The 20,989-nt window shown below is 44.9% G+C and overlaps 1 protein-coding gene across 1 annotated transcript; it reads right to left on the bottom strand.

Annotated features, from left to right (window-relative positions):
• Positions 1 to 385: 385 nt before the first annotated feature.
• On the bottom strand, positions 386 to 19,894 carry LOC115527699 (putative DMBT1-like protein). Its single transcript, XM_032595303.1, has 11 exons — positions 19,831 to 19,894; positions 17,073 to 17,384; positions 12,948 to 12,977; positions 12,178 to 12,207; positions 11,305 to 11,619; positions 9,257 to 9,289; positions 6,554 to 6,583; positions 4,431 to 4,493; positions 1,913 to 1,966; positions 706 to 857; positions 386 to 391 (listed from the first exon to the last, which is right to left on the bottom strand). Exons 1-11 carry the CDS (start codon positions 19,892 to 19,894, stop codon positions 386 to 388), a joined length of 1,089 nt encoding a protein of 362 aa, XP_032451194.1.
• Between the last annotated feature and the right edge of the window lie 1,095 nt (positions 19,895 to 20,989).

The raw sequence follows: 20,989 nt of genomic DNA on the forward strand, positions 1-20,989 counted from the left end.
TGAGTAAAGAATAAGAGGTACTGGGGTGCCTGGGTGGCTCAGTCAGTTGGGCGTCCAACTTCGGCTCAGGTCATGATCTCGCGGTCCGTGAGTTCGAGCCCCGCGTCGGGCTCTGTGCTGACAGCTCAGAGCCTGGAGCCTGTTTCAGATACTGTGCCTCCCTCTCTCTCTGACCCTCCCCTGTTCATGCTCTGTCTCTCTCTGTCTCAAAAATAAATAAACGTTAAAAAAAATTAAAAAAAAAGAATAAGAGGTCCTGAATGATATATGGGGAATAATGTAATTTGTGTGAAAGAAAAACATGAAATAACATATATAGAGATCACAGAATTCCTGTTTGTAAAAATATGAAAAATGAAGATATATACAAAATTCAAGACAGTGTTTATCTCTGAGGAAGGAGAGAACAGAGACTGGGATTTGGGAATTTGAGGAACTTCAAATTTATTTATGATGCTCTATTTCTTGGTAAGCCTGAAAAACCAATATACCAAAATGTAAGCATCAGTCATGCGTAGGTAAAGGGGGCATGGCTATGTGCTTTCTTAATCTTTGTACTTTCTGAACTTTAGAAAGTTTTGCTGGATCATCAGGAGAGGGAGGATGAACAGGTGCCAAAGCAGTGGGGGGCCCAGACAAATCCTGAGGCAGTGATCTCTCTTCCTGTAACTGTGGTCTTTCCCCAGGCACCTCTGAGGCCTCTACCCTAGCTCCCAGGCTCCCTCCCTGGTTGTGGTGACCCCCTGGGGTCTTCGAGAGCAATGGCGCATCCTGTGGGGAAGGCTGCTGACCTGATAGGCTGGGCCAAGGAGCACTGGCTCTGCGGCTGGAAGACAAGGCGTCGACCACAGGTAGAACTGGAACAACATGGAAACAGTGATTAGAACTTAAACTTCTCTTCCTGAGATGGACACAGGACAACATGTCAGAAAACAACTCAGCCGACAGCTTGTGAAGAGCCACTAGCTATGCCACACCTTTCCAAAACATCTGGACTGGCCACAGGCTCATGAAGAATGACTTTCTGATGAGGTTGAAGTCGAGTTCAGGCTGCTGATAGAAAGCGCCTAAATGTGATCCTGATCCCCCAAATATCTTACTTTCTTTAGTTTTACATCAACTCCTGGTTCTGCATAAGGTGCTCCGCAGTGGTAAAATAAGTCAGTGACGAATTGGGCAAAAGTTCTAAAAAGGTTTGTATTTATAAGGATGCTGATTATCTTGGATGAGCTCACGGAGGACAGCATATAACCTAGCGATATGGCCCATCTGTTTGTACCTTCCAGCTGGATAGAATTGTTGCCTTATCTGATATGAGAGTTGGTAACTTCTCATTATCTGCTGAGGCTGAAAAAAATACTTGTTAGAAGGATTTGTCTTCATTACCTTGCTCACCTATGAAATACTAATACTTCTTTCTGAGGAGGAATATTAGTACAAGGAGGGACTACTGGCGCTTTCCACAGTGATGTCTGTGTCCTTGAGCAGAGGGATTTGCCCCCAGTCAGCACCCTGCACTGTCGAGCAGGATTGTTCTTGGCCAAGACTGAAGTTACCCCAAGAGGGATTAAATGGCCTATTCGCACATGCAACACTTTTATATTCATTTATTGACTCGATAAACTTTATTGAGTGTTTACCGTGTGCCAAGCACCGCGATAGCTTCTAGAGGTACAGTGATAAGCAAGACAGACAAAAAACAAACAAACAAAAAAACCCTATCCTCATGGAGCATAAGATCAGATGTTGAAGCTGACGTTGGCATCACATTGTCCCTAGATCCCTTGGTAGTGAATCTTCCCCGGCCCTGAGCTTCGGCTCATCATCCTTCCTGTGGGCTCGAACGTGGAAGCAGCAAATACAAAGTATCACACCCATTTTTGGTGGTTGTAACCATAGCTGGCTGGCTTACCTGATGATGTGGTTGGGTGATTAACGTCTTCTGGGACAGTGGAAGTTGAGTGTGCTGTCGGGAAACAACAATACAAGGAAAATGACTCCTGATGTTGGATACGAAAGAGAAGGACTTTTTTCATCTGCTTCTTATTTCCAGGAGGAGAATTCAACTAGCTCTATATAACTCGTTCAACACAGGGAATTTTAAAGGGAAGAGCAACCTTGAAAGTATTATGCCAGACACAATAGACCACTTATGGTATGACTCCATTTGTGTGAAATATCCAGAACAGATAAATCTGTAGAGATAGAAAGCAAGTTGGGGGGTGCCGGATGCTGGGGGAGGAATTTTGAAAAATGGCCAGGACTATCAGCAAAGAGCAGAAAAGCTGTACCCTCTTCACCCAGCCTAGGGGTCATGGGGCACAACCCCTCTTGCTTGAACAGTGCTTGGTGCCCAGGAAGCACCTGAGTTCCACAGGACACACCCCAAGGGACTGAAGCCCACACTCACGTGGAATGGCTGTGAGCCACACTCTCCGCCAAGCGCTCTACACAAACTCATTGATTTACTCCTCACAACTCCTTGAAGTGCATAGCTATTATCCCCATTTCAAATAAGGAAACTGAAGCACAAAGAGGTAGAGGTAGAGAAAACTGGTGAGGGTCGCCCAGCTGGGAGGTAGGAGAGAGTGGCCCCCAACCCAGTGGTCCAGCACTTGGCTCTGAGCATTGTACCAGCAAGTAAGTGGAATATGCCACTCAGATTTCAAAAGAATCCTTAGCTACTTAGACACCAGATCTGAGAACTTAATGCATCTGCCCTCTCTTTCATTAATATTTGGAAGTAGATACAGATATGCAAACTAGGGCCAGCCAGATGGGGCTCATTTATCTAAGCATTTACTTATTTATTCATTTAACAAACAGTGAACGCCCTTCAGACAGCCGTCATCAGTCTCAACTCTGTGTGTGTGTGTGTGTGTGTGTGTGTGTGTGTGTGTGTGTATGTGCGCTGTGTGCAGGGGTGGGGGTGAGGACAATGTCACAGATGAGAAACCTATGGATTCTGCTCCGTGAAGCTGATCATGTCTTTGGAGCAAGTACATACATACAACTCTCAGGAAGGAATAGGAGCTCTGAGCAAGGACAGATACAGAGCTGAGAATCTAGTAGAAGGAGCCACTGCTGCCACTTGGGATGGGAAGGACTGGACAAGGCGTGGAGGGGGCTGATGTTGGTGTCCTCGGGCCACCGATAGGCAACGGACAGCTGGTTTGTGGAAGACGGGAAACGTAAGAAACTAAGTGCAGCCCTGGCTCAGAGATTAGCTCAGCCTTTTGTTCTCAGCTTCTCTCTCCGCAAACGGATCCTCATGGTTTCTGAATAGACAACATGCCCAGTCAGTCTTTCTAGTAGTTTAAGGATTTTAATGTGGTTTACAGAATTAAGGTAGTTCAGAGATTAAGCTCTAGGATCTAAAGTCAGATTGTTCGAGTTAATCATTCCATCGACCTTGCGGACAATATTTAACCTATTTGAGTATGAGGTTCCTCCGTTCAGAGAATGGGGATTATAGAAGTTCCCTCCCCAGCAGTTGGGAAGATTAGATAAGAAAATCCACGTCAGGCCATCATGGGGACGGACATGGCGTGAGGCAATGCTGTCCAAGAGAAATGAATTGCAAAGCCACGTACATAATTTGCCCTTTTCTGGTAGCCACATTTCAAAAAGTAAGAAGAAAGAGGTGAGATTAACTTCAGTCATATATCTTATTTAACCCAATATATCCAAAATATTAGCATTTCGACATGTAATCAATATAAAGATGTCAATGAAAGCAGTTTTACGTTCTTTTATCACACCATGCCTTTGAAAGAACCAGTGTGTGTTTGACAGGCACGGCGGCTGTCTGTTCTGCCGAGCGGCACTTCAAGGACTCAGCAGCTATGTGGACAGGGCAGGTATGAGGGCTTATTCAAGGTTATCATCAGCATTGTCAGAATATGGATTATTTGATGGTACGAATGAAATGTCCGTAGTTACAGGTGAGTCAGCATCGAGCAGCACAGTGATGAAATAAAATGGCCCACAATTGTGACCACCATTCCCCACAACTAAGAAGAGGTGTCCCTTATTTATGTGATTCACTGATACAGACAAAGAATGAGGTCTTTGCTCTAGTTTATTTCTTCAATTCAAGAGGTATGAGGTGATGCGCTCTCTCTCTCTTTCTCTCTCTCTCTCTCCCTTACCTTTTTTCCTCTTCCTCTTTACATTTGTGAAATAAGGGAAATGAGGAGCCTTGTGTTACGAGGTTTTCTAATTGTAGTTATAGATGATAAACATAGAGCAAATCTGGACAGCATGAAATCCTGACTCTCTAGGGTCCTCTTGTCTCTTTCTTCTCAAATCGTTCTGTCTCAAAGAGAACATCAGCGATGTCTAGTGGTGGTGGCAGAACTGCTGACTATCACGACAGGAGCTGCCGTAAATCTGGTAATGGTGGTGGCAGGTGGGGCAGGGAGCCCTACCTGGTGATGTTGAACGTGCCGCAGTCACGGGAGACAGCTGAGTTGAGACGGTAATGGGTAGAACTGTAATAAAGAAACATCCGTTAGCAGTAAGTGCCCACAATGACTCGAGAAAGAAGTGGCCAGCCAGGGACTCCCTGTGGTCTCAAAAGAGGTCAGTTTTGCTTCAGCTCTGAAGTGATCAGTGTGTAAGTGGTAGAGAGAATGAATCACCCCTCAGTTGCTGACCCTCAGCCCTGTGGAAGCTCAGCTCAATCATCTGTGTCCCCTCTCTCCCAGACTTGATGTCCAGGCACAGATATTTGGTGTTTGTGACAAGAATGATGTGTATTGGGTTTTAATATTCTCCCTAAGAGCTGGCTGGAGGTCTGGACCATCAGGACCCCCTGGTTCTTGCGTTCACTTGCTCTGTTTATTTCCTTCCTCAGCCTGTTTCAGCACTGACGTGGCTCTGTGGCACAGGTATTGCCCTAGCGTGGGAACTCTCCATGGATCCACGCAATTCCACATTCTCTCCTGCCTCCAGACCTGCCTCTGCACCATATGTAGTCCTGACAATTACTTACAATATCCCTTAGGAACACCAACAGAAGAAAGGACAGTGGGCAAGAACATCGCCTCTCTCTTCATACTGACTCAGGTAGATGCTACCCCTCTTCTATCACACCTTTTCCTCTGTTTGCTTTTGGGTCACCAGATTTCAGTGTACGTCCTGAGACATGTGTCCATCTCTGTGCCACTGTAGCAACTACAGAATTGTATTTAAGTGTGGGAGGCAGGATACCGGCCCCCCAAAGTTGTCCACATCCTAATCCTTGGAATCTGTGACCATGTCATGTCATGCGGCAAGGGGAATTAAGGCTGCAGATGGAATTAAGGTTGCTAATCAGCTATCTTAAGATAAGGGACATTATCAGGGCGCCTGGGTGGCTCTGTCAGTTAAGTGTCAGCCTCTTGATTTTGGCTCAGGTTCGTGGGATTGAGCCCTGAATTGGGCTCTGTGATGACAGTGCAGAGCCTGCTTGGAATTCTCTCTCTCCCTCTCTCTCTCTCCCCCCCCCTCCCCCTCCCACACTTGTTCTCTCTCTCTCTCTCTCCCAAAATAAATAGACATTAAAAAAAAGATAAAGGACATTATCCTGGGTTATACAGGTGGGCTCCATGTGATCACAAGCATTCTTAAAAGTGGAAATAAAGGGGCGCCTGGGTGGCGCAGTTGGTTAAGCGTCCGACTTCAGCCAGGTCATGATCTCACGGTCCGTGGGTTCGAGCCCCGCATCGGGCTCTGGGCTGATGGCCCAGAGCCTGGAGCCTGTTTCCGATTCTGTGTCTCCCTCTTTCTCTGCCCCTCCCCCGTTCATGCTGTGTCTCGCTCTTTCCCAAAAATAAAATAAAAAACGTTGAAAAAAAATTAAAAAAAAAAGTGGAAATAAAGGCAAAAGAAGACAAACAGAGAGAAATTTGAGGACACTACAGTGTCATCTTTGAAGATACAGGAGTGGGGCCATGAGCCAAAGAATGCAGATGACTTCTACAAGCTGGAAAAAGCAAGGAAATGTACCTTCCTCTAGAGCCTCCAGAATGAACATAATTCTGTGAGATATTAACTCAGTGAGATATATGTTTTGGAATTCTGATGCTAGAATTGCAAGATAATAAATAAATTTGTGTTGTTTAAGCCACTAAGTTTGTGTCAATTTGTTAGAGCCGCTATTCAAAACTCATACAGTAAGCAAATATTACATGTGACAAACGATATTTCCTCCAAAGAAAATTTGAAACATATCATTTATAAAACTTAAGAGTTTGGATATTCTCAGAGGAGATGGCCAAAATGAAACTTAAAGACAATTAAAAATCCTCTGTGTTTAAAATTGTCTCTAGTATTTATTCAAAACAATGGCATTGTTACTTGACTTTTTTTAGAAGCTAGTGAATCTATTGGGGTCAAAACCCTAATACTCTCACAAGTAAGGGCAGGTTATAATGAGTCACTCAGCAAAATCACTCAATAGTAACCCTTTCATTTATTTCTTTTCTGGATTTGGATGGGTAATCAGAAATATTCCAGGGTAAAATAGCCCCAAAATATTCTCTTACCAAAAAAAAAAATGTTCTCTTACCTGATAATGTGGTTGCTGAATTTCCATCACCTATTGGTACAAATAAATTGAAATGTTTTTTATTCAATTAAATTGAATAACCTTTATTTTACTTACTTACCAATTTTCAACAAATCTTTAATGTGACAGGTCCAAAATATAAAATGCAAAAATACAGTGAATTCCTGGTGAAATGCAGTCCCTTGGACATGATAGAATCTCAGAAGTATTTGCTGATGTGGTTGTTTTGAAGAGACTCTACAGGTAATAGCTTTAACATGTGATACTAGCTTTTCAGAATGTCCACACATGGAGAGCAAGCCAGTTACCCCTGGAACTTGGGGCCACCTGCCTGTCTAGGGAAGTGGCTCCCAACTGGGACAAAAGCAGAATGACCATGGTCATGGTCACATCTGACCTACTTTCTCAGCTCCTGCTTCCCGCAGGACCTAGTAGTTCATACACAACCTCCCAGACCCTCGGTAAACATTTCTATTAATCTGAGTATATTATACCCTACTACATGTTTCCAATGACTGACAGTAAAATATATATATCTACATAGCAAAACCGGAAAAATAAGAATGCAAATTTAATGACAATATGGGTGAAACAGAAATAAGTCGAAAAACAACCTACTAACTAATTTAACCAATAACCAACTAACAAAACTCTTAGTTAGTTATTAGAACTGATTATTCAGTTAAGCTCTGAACTTCCTGGAGTTAGAAGAGAGATGGAAATCATGGTGCACAGTGGAATTGTATTTAATAAATAAGTGGAGGAGGCAGCATTGCCTGATAAGTGGTATCTTCCAAAGGGAGTTATTGCCTTTGTTTGAGGACCACTGAGCATGTTAGTGACTAACACTTTGTCTTCAACAACAACTCTATAGCAGAGGCAGAGTGCTAGCGTAGGTCTTTTGTTTTTCCCTCAATAGACATTTGTTGAGAACCTATTATGCACCAGGACCTGTCCTTGGTTCTGACATAAACTTGCTGAAAGTTCCTGCTATCACAGGACTTACATTCTGGAAAGTGGGATGGGAGGGACATATGACGAGCAGGTGAACAAAAGAAAACTATAAAGAGAATCTCAGATGGTGTAAGTACTGCGAAGAGACAAACAAGAGGTTGATAAAATAGAACATGACCGAGAGGGAGTCTATTTTGGATTGTGTAGTGAGAGGAATCCTCTCTGAAGCAGTGATATTTTAGCTGAGACCTGATTACAAGGAGCCAGGTAGGAAAACTCTGAGAGAAGAGCTTTCCAGACAGAGGGAAAAGTCAGTGTAAAGGCCCTAGCAGGAGCACTCCCTTGTCAGTTTCAAGGGATGGGAAAAAGGCGAGTGGGGAGCACAGTGCTAGATGAGGTGTTTTCTCGGTGGTCAGAAACCCAGCCAAGGATTAGATCATTTGCAGTCTTACTGAAAAAGACCTGGACAGTATTCCAAATATAATAGTAAAACTTTGGAGGGTTTTGAGTTAAGAGCGATGGTCTGATTTATGCTTTATCAGCCAGTTCTAGATTCTGTGCCAGGAACAGGTTACATGTGTGATGGAAGGGAAAGAGCCAATGCAGAAGACCCCTTAGAAATTTGTTGCAATAGTGAGGGTGAGATGCTGAAGGTTTGGAGACAGAGTAACAGCGGAGTTGGGAGATGCTAATGGGTTTAGCATACATTTTGGGAAGTGGAGCAGAATTTTCTGAGCGTTGGTTGTGATCATTGAGGGAAAGGGAGCAACAGAGATGGCTTTTGGTTCAAGAAACTAACGGAATGGGAAGAATAAGTCTGTTTTTTAACATCAACCCTCCATAAAAGCCAAGCAAGGTATCAGAGTCTAACAGATCTATGACCCTTGCTAACTTCATGGCCTTGGGCAAGTTGATTAACTTTTCTATGCTTCAATTTCCTCATCAGTAAGATGGGAATTACAATAGTACACACTTCATAAGATTGTTGTGCAAATTAAATGGGTCGTGCATGCAAAGTGCTTGGAATTTATTTGTCAAAGCAGGGGTCAAATCTAGCCCAGTGCCTGTTCTTGTAAACAGTTTTGGTTTTTTTTGAAACACAGGTATGCCCAGCAGTTTACAAATTGTTATGGCTGTTGCTTTCATGCTGCAGCAACAGAGCTGAAATGCAGCAGCGACCATCTGTTCCACAAAGCCCAGAAGATTTACTATCTGACCTTTTACAGAAAAGGTTTGCTGACCCCTGAATTAGAGAATCAAATAACTAATAACTACGCAGGCAAAGGTCTTAGAAAAATGCCTGGAATATCCTTAACACTCAATAAAATTTGGCTTTTGTTATCATTCTGCATACATGACCTCCTTTTAACCCAAACGGAGCTTTACAAATTAAGTGTTTTTATCCCCTTTAAATAAGAGGGTCAGTGGCTTGCCCAAGATCTCAGGAACTTAACTCAAACCTGCTGTTGCCAAACCCATTGTCCTTCCCTCATCCCAAAGCCCACCTGGGCTGGTACACAGGCCTATCTCGAACATGTTGCCACTGGGTTTACTAATTTCAGATCTCATCAGCTTCCTAGCACACCAATCCATGGATAGTTTATGTATACAATATGTAATATGTTGCCCCCTCCAAATCTGGTTCAGCAATCCCAACAAAAAACCTTTTGGTTTAAAACCAAAATTGCATTAAAAATTTGCATTAAGTAAGGACAAATACTACAAAGTCAACATGAAAATACTTCCTACCTTGTGGCATTGGCAGTGATTCCTGTGCATTCTCTGCAGGGAGAAAGGGTGGACAATTCAAGTGACTGTTAGGATGTAAAAGTATTCATTCCCTTCTCCAGCCACAAGAGCCACCCAGTGGGAGAGAACATACGTTGAATAGTTGTGTAAGCGCTACAAATAATTTACCGAGGTATTTCCTTAACGTGGCGCATTTAACAGCAATTCCACTGGATGAAAAGATCAATACCAGAGAATAACTTAAAACCCACACAGCTGAAATGAAAATAAAGCTAACTCTTGTGGAAGGAAGAAAGTGGCCCAACCACATTTGCAACTTAATGGTGCGATCATCTTAATGGCCCAGGAATGTGGAAATGGCAAATAATTGTCAGAATATGGCTATCTGAGCACCCCCCCCCAATGATTCCCTTTTTTCCTTCATGATCTACGTACTACCTACCCACGTAGCACATAAAATGAAAAATGTCATGTCATGGTAATCCTCAGATCAATTTCCTAGGTGTTCAAAATGGTTTGGTGCTGAGCTAGCTGTGTTTCAGGAATGAGACAAGCTCAGGGTCCCCATGCTGCTCCACTATCTTAACTCTTCCCTGCTTTTCTGCTCGAAAAATGTCATGTCAGTAAAGCAAAAGCGTGCCGTTAACAACACAGGCTTGAAATGTTCAGTCTCTGTCAATATATGGGAAAAGAAAGACGTAACGTTGGAAAAGGGCGGTTGTTTCGAGAGATGCTTCAACTCAAAATGAATTTTAAAATCAAGGAATGGGGTTCTTAGAACGAAAATGTTGACTCTCTCTGCCTTAGTTCAGATGACTTTAATTAACCATCACATGCAAAACTGTTTATTAGTGTGTCTAACAACACACGTTCACCTGGCTGTCACTGTGCTGTGTCCTGTAACCCCTCCACGTGAGAGGCAAACATGTGTCACACACATGAGACAGATGCGACCCTGTGGCTTTGCAGAATAGTCTGCTTGGATTGAATCCCAAACCAAAAACCCAACTAAACGACTAAAATAAAACAAAGGCACATCAAAGGGGGGTTAAAAAAGAGAAACAAAAATAAATGAAAACAAACCAGAACACTTCCTGCCCTCCCCCCGGTATTTTATTGTTTGAATTGACTTATTAATTACCTTAGTGTCATATGGATCCAGTCTTTCTAGCTGAATACAATTGGGATTTTTAACAAGTGACCAAGTTCACTGCTCTAGACCCACTACATTATTTCCTTTATTTCCCACTTGCATAGACATTTATGTCTTTAGTGCTGGTACTATAATGAATACTAGTCACATATTTGGTGGATATTCATCAGTTTGTCTAGAGAGTGGTTCTCAATCAGGAGCAAGCCTCTACCCTCCAGGGGACCTTTGCCCATGTCTGAGGACATTTTTGGTTATCGTAGCTGGGGGTGTCATTCACTATTCTTAGATGAGGGATCCTGTTAAACAGCTTATATTCACAGGACAGCCCCCACCACAAAGAATTATGTGACCACAAACATCAAGTGTGCTGAGACTGAGAAATCTTGCTCTAGAATAATCACATAATCACTAATTGGGTGAAAATTTATGATTAGCAATAGAGGGCCCAGACTCACAATGGGCAGGACAAAACTCAGTGCTGTTCTAATCTATAAACTCCCTCTTTCTTTGCCTTCGTTAGACTGCAAACTTGTAGTGGGAAAAACTTTATCTTCAGTGTCCTGAAGAAAGGTAGATTGCATTCAGTGATTGATTAATGTCGCTGTTGACTAATGTTGTCTTTTCCCAGTCATTTTGAAATCTAGTCCTTGTAATGGAACCACTAAGGTCTTCCATTCTTCGCTATATAAAAAAATTCCATTTCAACATCTTGTGGCTAGAAAATTCCTGAGCTCCAGGTGAAGCTCTCAAATTACCAACGTCTCTTTACTTTTGGCTCATACACATGGCCAGAGATGGGCTATGATTACACAGGTGCAAGCATCGCTGAGGGAATTAGTGAAGATGCCATCTGCTTAATGAGATGTGGGCCCTCAGAGGGAGAGGTGACCATTACCTGAGCAGATGACACTGGCGTCTTCTCCAGGACCGCAGTTATGGAGAGACCAGTCGGTATGAGGACACTGTCCCAGGAAACTCTCTCTTCCTGTGCAATCCACATCATCCAGCAGAAACTTGCCCTCCCCGTCACCAAAGTGGGCCTCAACTGGGGCTGCGAGGGCACGCCCACAGTTCAGCTGCCGGCACACCACATCAGCTTCGTTCATGTCCCAGTGGTCATCGCAAACCCTGCCCCACTGGCCACGGTAGAAAACTTCCACACGTCCAGAACATCTGCCTGACCCATTCACTAGCTGTAGTTGTGGCCAGTCTTTCAAAGACACAAAAATATTACATGTTAAGAGAAGGAACACATTCTGTGTTAACCCATTTGTTCAACCCTTCAACACATATTTGTTGTGTTGTTCAACCCTTCAACACATATTGTTGACCCCTGCTGGGTCACAGCAGATGGCACTCCAGGTATTGTGGCTCACCAAACAGACCTGGTTCTGCTGTCACAGAGATGGGAGTCTAATCTGAGGAGACTGGAGGAAGTAATCACATTAATCCAAAATTAAGTTTACATTTACAACTATGGTAAATGCTAAGAAGCAAAGGGGGAGACGTCTGTAGTGTTTGAGAATGCATACGGGGCTACTCCAGGATATCTTTTCTAAGAAGTGATTACAGACCCAAGGCTTGGACAAAGAAGAGAAAAGAGCTAAGTAGACAAAGAAGGAGGCAGAGGCTTCCCCAGTTCATTGAAAAACAGGAGAGGTTTATGAGTGAGGTGAGTGCATAGAGATCCCCAGTTGGAATCTTTCTGTTGGGTAGCACGTGACCCACCAAGTCATATGAAATGAAGAGGAAAAAAACCTTGACTCACCACCAGGGAATGGTGTTAGGATCTCAGCATCTAAGAGCAGAGAGAAAGAAATGAGGCATCATTGCCATCCAAAGTGGCCCACCCAAGTTTATTGGGGGGCATCACATGTACTTGGTGGGCTCACAGGGCAGACACTGAGCTAAGGGCGGCCTCATGGGGTAGACACTGAGCTAAGGGTGTGCTTTGGGGACTGGATTCAGCAGGTTCATTCTGACCAGAGGCAAGTGAGACCTGACAGTGTATTTGGGTAGCTCAGAGTCCCTCACACATTATTTTAAACTGGGTTCTTTCTGGGAACATGGCTTCTGCCAGAAAGGTAGGGGGTCAGGTGCTTATAGAAGTGTATTCCTATGGCTCATAAAGGGACTTCTAAGGAAGAAAGGTGTTGAAGGGCCCAAGTTAACCAGAAACAGTGGGCTTTTCTCCATTCATCTCTGAATATGCTAGAAGTCTGAAGTTAGGATTTTTCTTTAGTACAATTTTGGCTCACTTATGCCTTTGAATGCTACCTTATTAAATCATATTCATATCCATAATTCTCTGAAATACATTTAGGCAACAAGAATGAAACAGTTTTGGGAGAAAACATTTCCTCCATAGTTAAAGGCAGAGAAGCTACCTTTTTTTCCCCCTTCCTCTGTTGAGCCCTTTGATTAAATTCACTATTTGTCTTCTCTCCCCCACCTCCATGATGGGTTCTGTTACACAGTCAGAGGATTGGGGTCATGTGGGGACGTTCCCTTAAAGACATACTGCAGGGTGATTCTTACCCAAAGCTCCTGATGTCTCATGTTCATATTCTGCGAGAAAGAAAAGAAAGTCGAATATAACTGGAGTCTATCAAAGATGCTAACAATTCTGGAATGCCCTGTGCTTTTGGAAGGATCAGCAGCTGTCCCACTGCTATGACCTCGTGAGAAAGTTCAGCCTGGAATTTGCTCTCTGTGTGATTATTCCAAAAAGTATGCTTGGAAGGAAAGACTTTTTTTTTTTTTTTTTTTTTTTCTATTTTCAATATTCGTTGAAATACAAACATCTTAGTCTAAACTCCATGCTCAGGAATAGCCCAATGCATCCAGTCAGGGTTGGTTTGTCTGTTTCCTGCCCTGAGATTGAGACTGGGGACACCGACAGGTGGACAGGGACATCTTTCTATGGTGCGTCTTAGGTCACCAGTGTTACCTTATGTGAATGCTTTTATTTTTATTTTTTTTATTTTTTTATTTTTTTTAAATGTTTATTTTTGAGACAGAACATGAACGGGGGCGGGTCAGAGAGAGAGGGAGACACAGAATCGGAAGCAGGCTCCAGGCTTTGAGCTGTCAGCACAGAGCCCGACGCGGGGCTCGAACTCACGAACCATGAGTTCATGACCTGAGCTGAGCTGAAGTCGGAGGCTCAACCGACTGAGCCACCCAGGCGCCCCTGTGAGTGCTTTTAAACGTTGGTTTTCATATTGTGATAAATATGATTGTATTGTAACCTGGAAATAAAACTCAGAGTGACTGTTGAAGACAAACAGTTTCCAAGGAGAGTCTGTGCTCAGGGCAAGCAACCCTGTGCTGTGCTGTTTGGGGCATTTGTTTGAGGGACATAGGAGCTGATTAACACCCGGACATTTGCTCTCTCATCGTATCGTTAATTGTTCATTTCCCCAGTCGACATTCAGTTTTGATAATCAGGGAAGGTGGGTCTGGAGGCTTTGGTTTCAATAACTTAGGGCAGCTCTACTCAAGGAGTACCGTGTATCTGGGGAAGGTGCCAGGGCTTGGGGTACATGGGTGGGTGGGGAGCCTAAATTATGAGGAAAGGGTAGGGCGGCTCACAGGGCAGCAAGAAAACTTTGAACATTTGCAAATTTTGTCAAGATTCAGGGTGCTTTTCCAGCAGGTAAGGCATATTTGGTGGAGGGGACAGAGTACCAGAGGTGAGGTCCAGAAGCGTGGATATTTGCCATGTGACTTTGGTCAAGTTACTTGACCTTGACTTAACCTTGTCGCTGAAGCTCAGTTTACTTATTTATGAATAAAACAAGGCTGTTTTATTGAACTTTGAATTGTGTAAGGATGGGATGTGATAACAGACAGAAGGCCTTGGAAAGCTGGAAATTGCTCCATGACCCGATGGGATTCCCACTTCGAGGCAGCCTCTATCGAGTGACTCAGTATGCCCAGACTTGGAATACATGGCATGCTAAGATTATAGTGAAATATCATATCTGAAAGATTTTAGGTTTTCTCTGCCCCCAAATGACAGTAAACGTAGTCAACTGTAATCAGTAGACAGGACAATTAGAGGAAATTATCGGAAGAAAGCTGGACTAAGGTTGATACTTGAGGAAGAAGCTACAGCCAACTTTGTTTTCATTAGTAAAACAATTATTAATTGATTAACTATCAATTATTAATTAGCACACACTTGTTAAAACGAGCAAAGTCAACTGCACATGCTTAATTCCAAAACAAGGTTTCTTTCTTTCTTTTTTTTTTTGAAGATTTTATTAAAAAATTTTTTTAATGTTTATTTTTGACAGAGAGAGACAGAGCATGGGTGGGGGAGGGGCAGAGAGAGAGGGAGACACAGAATCCAAAGCAGGCTCCAGGCTCTGAGCTGTCAGCACAGAGCCGACATGGGGCTCAAACCCGCCAACCGTGAGATCATGACTTGAGCTGAAGTCGAATGCTTAACTGACTGAGTTAAGCATAAACTGAGCCACCTAGGTGCCCCTTGAAGATTTTATTTTATTTTATTTTACTTTATTATTTTATTTTACCTAACGTGGGGCTCAAACTCAAAACCCTGAGATCAGGAGTCACATGCTCTACCGACTGAGCCAGCCAGGCGCCCCAAAAACAGAGTTTCTTAAACTCAGCACTATTGATATTTTGGGCTGGAAAATTCTTTGGGGTGGAAGGCTGTCCTGTGCGTTGCAGGACGTTTAGTCCCTGACTTCTAAGATGCTAGCAGCACCCCCTAGTTGTGACAATCAAAAGTGTCTCTTGGGGCACCTGGGTGGCTCAGTCAGTTGAGTGTCCGACTTTGGCTCAGGTCATGATCTCGCGGTTCATGAGTTTGAGCCCCGCGTCGGGCTCTGTGCCTGGAGCTTGCTTTGGATTCTGTGTCTCCCTCTCTCTCTGCCCCTCCCCTGCTCATGCTCTGTCTCTCTCTGTCTCAAAAACAAATAAAACATTAAAAAATTAAAAAAAAAAAAAGTGTCTCCAGACATTGACAAATGTCCCCTGGGGGACAAAATCATCCCCATTTGAGAACAACGGTTTAAAACTATACTTAAAAAGTGTTTTTAAATTTCCCTGAAGTCAGATTTTTATCATAATGTGTTAACTGGACTATTAGCCTCTCCTTCCCGCCAAGGTGTTGGACCAAAGGACGTGCGACCTGAGACTGGCCGTGTCCTCCTTCCAAAGTCCCAGGCTGCCTGGAGCACCCAGGTAAGGCAAAGATGACTTCTGCCCAATCCCATCTGTCCTGGGGACTCACAGGAAGCAATTTGAAAAGCATCTGGAATGGTTCAACCACAGGTGGGTTCCAGGCGTTCAGGAAGTCAGGGGGGCTGGGGCCGCCTTTCCCCTGCAAGCCAGCGAGAGGGCTTGGGAATGTGATTTAATGGACCGAAACTCTCCTTCAGCCCTTTAGTCAGCTCTCGAGATAGAGCCACCTGCAGTGGGAAAGGTCCCAGCAGGGCAGGCTCTGGTCCCCGCCATCACCAAGAGAGGCGAGTCTGCTGCTTTGTGGCAGAAGCTGGCATGTGAAATAGTTTAGAAGTCAATCCAATGGGACAGGGACATTGTGTTCACTTTCACTGCTGGATCTCCAAGCCTTCCTCAATAATATTTTCTGAATGAATGAGTGCTTGGCTCTTGGCTAGCTGATAATGTTAGATCCTGCTTCCTGGCGTGCCAGATTTGGGAGGAATGATCTGCGTCAGATCTCCTCTGACTCTGCCGTAGCCAGCAGCTGAGGATCAAGGAGGAGGCTGCCTCTGGCTTCTGACTCCAGAAGTTGCCCCATCAGCCAGAGATGGTTTATTGGACACATAGCTACTTGGTCTCTAGGAGGTGGATGTCCTCAACAAGCAGAAATATCAGGCACAGCATCGTTGGCTATGAAATGACATGTTAAGGATAATAATGATCAGGTGTCTCCCCTCACAGCAGGGAGAGAGGGAGGAGAGAGGGAGGAAAGCCATTGTTTTGGTTGCTATCATTATTATTTCCATTGTGTTCGATAAAAGTGAACTATGGGGCGCCTGGGTGGCTCAATACATTGAGCGTCCGACTTCGGCTCAGGTCATGATCTCACGGTTTGTGGGTTTGAGCCCTGCGTCGGGCTCTATGCTGACAGCTCGGAGCCTGGAACCTGCTTGGATTCTGTGTCTCCCTCTCTCTGCCCTTCCCCTGCCCACGCTCTGTCTGTCTGCCTCTCTCTCAACATACATAGACATGAAAAACAATTAAAAACAAATTTAAAAAGAGTGAACTAATGTACAAAAAGCCACATGAAGAGGAAGAGGGGGGGGGGGGGGGGCGCATCAGTCAGGGAAGCCAGATGCTCCTGCCTCACTCAGGGCCCCCGCTCAGAGCTCTAATGCTCTGCTTTCACAGGTCTTGAAATTCTTAATAATTTCTGAAAGAGGAGACCCACATTGTCATTTTGCACCAGGACCTACCGTAAGGTAGCCCATCCTGGGACCGGACGAAGCCTTTTTGCTTCAAGCCTAGCATTCTTTGCGATATGATGACCTTTGGCTTCTCGAACGGACACAAGCAGACGGGGGTTAGACTTGGGGTGTCCAGCTGTGCTGGGGAGAAACTGAGGACACAACTGGGGAGGGGGAAAGGAAACTCAAGTCCCAGAGAAGCGAGCAAGACATTTACCCGAGCAGGTGACACCAGCATCTTCCCCATGCCCGCAGTTGTGGGTGAACCAGCCGGCGTGGGAGCACTGTCCCAGGTAGGCCTCGGTCCCAGAACACTGCACGTCGTCCAGAAGGATGGGGCCGGAGCCCTGGCCGAAGTGGGCCTCTCCGGGGGCGGACACGGCTGACCCGCAGCCCAGCTGCCGGCACACTGCCTGTGCTTCCTTCTCGTCCCAAAGGTCGTCACACACCGTGCACCACACGCCTTCGAAGTACACCTCGACGCGGCCAGAACACCTGCCAGAACCTTCCACGAGCTGCACAGGGAGCCAGTCTTCGGGAGAAAGGCATCCCAGTTGAGAACAGTCGTTTAAAACTATACTTAAAAAGTGTTTTTAAATTTCCCTGAAGTCAGATTTCTATAATAATGCGCTAACCGGACTCTTCTCAGCCTCTCCCTCCCGCCAAGGTGCTGGGCCCAGGGACACGTTGCCTAAGAGACTGGCAGAGTCCTCCTTCCAAAGTCCCAGGCTGCCTGGAGCACCCAGGTGATTACCATGTCCCCCAACACTTAAGAGCACCTGACATAGGGGCCCTTAAGTCAGCCCTTCATGTGTAAGAACCAGGAAATTAGATAAGGATCCCGGTCTTGTTAAATAGAAATGAAAACGGGGTGTCTTTATTTCCAAAGGTGAAGGACTCATCCACGCCAAGGGGCGTTCACAGCTTCTCCACATCCTCAGCCCTGCAGGTGCCGCCTCAGGTGCCTGCAGGTGACTCTGCCCTCAGCTCCACCTCCTCCAGCCCAAGGGGATGGTCAGGCTCCGACTCACCATCCGGCTGCTTCCCGGGTGAGCCTTGCACGGTGCTTCTCTTAGAATGTGCCTTCCACAGCCTTTCCCTGGGTCCTCTGACATCCCTCCTGGAGCAAACTGAGACGTACGGCCATGTTAGAAGCCGGGTGTTCATTTTTTAAAAAATTCTTTTTAAGCGTTTATTTCTTTTTGAGAGAGAGTGAGAGACAGACAGAGCGTGAGTGGGGGAGGGGCAGAGAGCGAGGGAGACCCAGAAGCCGAAGCAGGCTCCAGGCTCTGAGCAGTCAGCACAGAGCCCCACGCGGGGCTCGAACGCACAAACCGTGAGATCACGACCTGAGCTGAAGTCAGACGCTTAACCAGCTGAACCACCCAGGTACCCCAGAAGCCGGGTGTTCAGAACAGAGGGAGAGAAAGTGTCCTCCCCAGTGCGGCTACCCAACAGGGCCCAGCCCCAGACAGTGGCTTCCACGGCCCCCCTCCAAGCCCACTGACTCAGGCTCAGCAGAGAGAATCTGAGAGTCTGAATGTGTAATCCAAATGATTCTGTTGTGCCGCCAGGTTTGAGAACCCATGTTCTGGAATCACTTTCCCTTAAAGTCTTGCTTTGAGGCATAGTGAATGTTATAACTTCCTTTTAATCAGATAAATGTTTATACTGGTTATTCCTACTATTTTCAGCCAGTATATTTTATCAGGCACCTTCGGCAATCTAGAGCCGATCTTGAAACATTTTCTTTAAATTAAACTATAGTTTACACGTAAATTCAAATACACGTAAATGCTTTTCTGGTTTTAATGTGGTATTTTCCAGTATCTCCTGAATTTGTCTTTTTAAAACAAATTCCCCTTGTTTGTCTTTTATTTGTTTTTCTGTTTTTTTCATTACTGTTTTTACCTTTGGAAGGTTATTTAATGAATACTAGGTAATTAATTTTACCTGTTTGGATTTGTTGTTTAAAGATAGCTTTGCTCAGGGCGTCTCGGTATCTCAGTCGGTTAAGCAACCAACTCTTGATTTCAGCTCAGGTTGTGATCTCATGGTTTGTGAGATCGAGCCCCAAATTGGGCTCCACACTAACAGTGCAGAGCCTGCTTGGGATTCTCTCTCTTCCCCTCTGCCCCTGCCCCTGTTGCGTGCATGCTCTCTCTCTCTCTTTCTGTCTCTCTCTCTCTCTCTCTCAAAATAAATAAACATTAAAAAAAAAAGTTAGCTTTCCTGAGGGATGAGATGTTTGTGTACCTCTCAATGGCTGCCCACAGCCGTCCTTTATTTCCTGGTTCCCAAGTCTTTCTGGCTAGGTGTGATAACTTTGATCTAAGCATTGTCTTTGAGAAAACAAATAAGTGATATCCTCCAAAGCAACCCCTGTGGTAGATTTTGCACTGTGAACCTCTGTACCTTTCAGCTCGCACCTTCTTTCAGCCATTATAAAGTGGAGCCATGCTTAGTAGACAAATCCTCCAAGAACATGGGCCATGAAGCTGTTGAGTAGATTTGCAATAGTCCATTTACACCTGGCGCTGTTGGGAGAGCCTGATGTTCCTTGTCATTGGATAAGGCCCTGGAGACCTAGCAGAGACACCCAGAGCCTGGTATTTGTGGCTGGAAAAATAAATCTATGCCCAGTACACAGATTGAACACTAGACCAGACAGGATGTAATCCAGCGACTATATGCATGATCTGGGCTGCAAGATGGAGGAGAGGTCCCCCTGGGTAGAGGGGAGGCTTCTAGAAGTCAACTAAGTTGGCGTTGTTAATAATAATAGCTGACCTTTATTCTGCACCTTCTGTGGGCCTATCACGGATCGAACTGACTTGCAACAATTTACTTGACCGGAAAAGCCTCTATTGTCGTTTCCATTCATATTTTAACAGATCAGGAAGTCAAGGCACAGGGAAGACAAGTAACTTTCCCAGACCCCACAGCTCATAAGAGGCCATCCTGGGATTTGGTTCCAGAGTCTGAACATTTGGCCACTCGCTCCTGCTCCTTTTTTTTATCCTCCCATACCTCCCACATCCTCCCAACATGTGGCTGAACTCTTCCACTTATGACGCCATTTCTGCCCATTTCTGCCCATGAACAACAATTCTGATGCCTACATACCCAGTTCTACACTCTTCCAAGCAGGCTCACAGCCATCAGTTCATTAGATTATCCGAGAAGCCCTGTGATGTGTGCTGCTCAGGCCCCTTGAGTAAAATCTCTACAGCTGTCATCCAAATCCACTGGGACCAGGGCCACCCTAAACTAGGTTTGTTTGTTTTGTTTACTTCGTGTGTGGACTACCATGACCTTTTCTTGTCTTGTCTTTTCTTTTTTTTTTTTTAAATCAACCTTCTCTAACTCAACCTTTCCTCACTTTAGTGCACATCGCCTGACCACTCAGCTGAAAAACCACTGTGGATGTCATCCCCCTGCCTACTATGGCTCTGCATCATCTATTGGCTAAAGGCCCAAGTTCTTGAGGTGAATTTCAAAACCCTCCTTCATCAGAGTCACAGGCTCCTCTCCCATGGGCAGCTGGCTTTCCTCCCCCAGAAGGAAGCTTCAGACTTTCCCATGACTCTGTGGGCTTTTCTTGAGTTCTTAAAATTCCTGGGGTGTCATAACCCCTTGGCTATGCAACATGGTATCTTAGGCAAGACCAATTCCCCATTGGAAACTTTTGTAGTTCCCCCTGCCCCCCACAAGTGGGAGCCTGAAGTCTTTATGTTCAGTTCATTCAAGTTCAAAGAACATCACTGAGCACCCACTATGTGCTGAGCACTGGGAATCCAATGGCAAGTGATAGTGTCTCAATAGCTCGTTGGATATTTACTGGCTCAGGCTACCTGTTCATGTCTTGTCCCCCCAGTCAGACTGAAATATCTGAATGGAAGGGACAATGTTCCCTGCACGGTGCCTGGAATCTGCCGGGCACTCAGTAAATGACAGGAAAAATGAATTAATGCTGTGGGTATCAGATAGGCCTTGAAGAATGGGTGGGCTACATTTAGAGGAAATGGATAAATAAATAGGAATAAGCCCGTTTCTTGGAGGCCTCGGTAAGGGGGCCATCTGGACTACAACAGCAGCTCTGTGCTGGAGGAAGAGTTATAAAGATGAATTGAC

Source organism: Lynx canadensis, chromosome D2 (genome assembly GCF_007474595.2).
Source record: "Lynx canadensis isolate LIC74 chromosome D2, mLynCan4.pri.v2, whole genome shotgun sequence".
Classification (NCBI taxonomy): Eukaryota; Metazoa; Chordata; class Mammalia; order Carnivora; family Felidae; genus Lynx; species Lynx canadensis.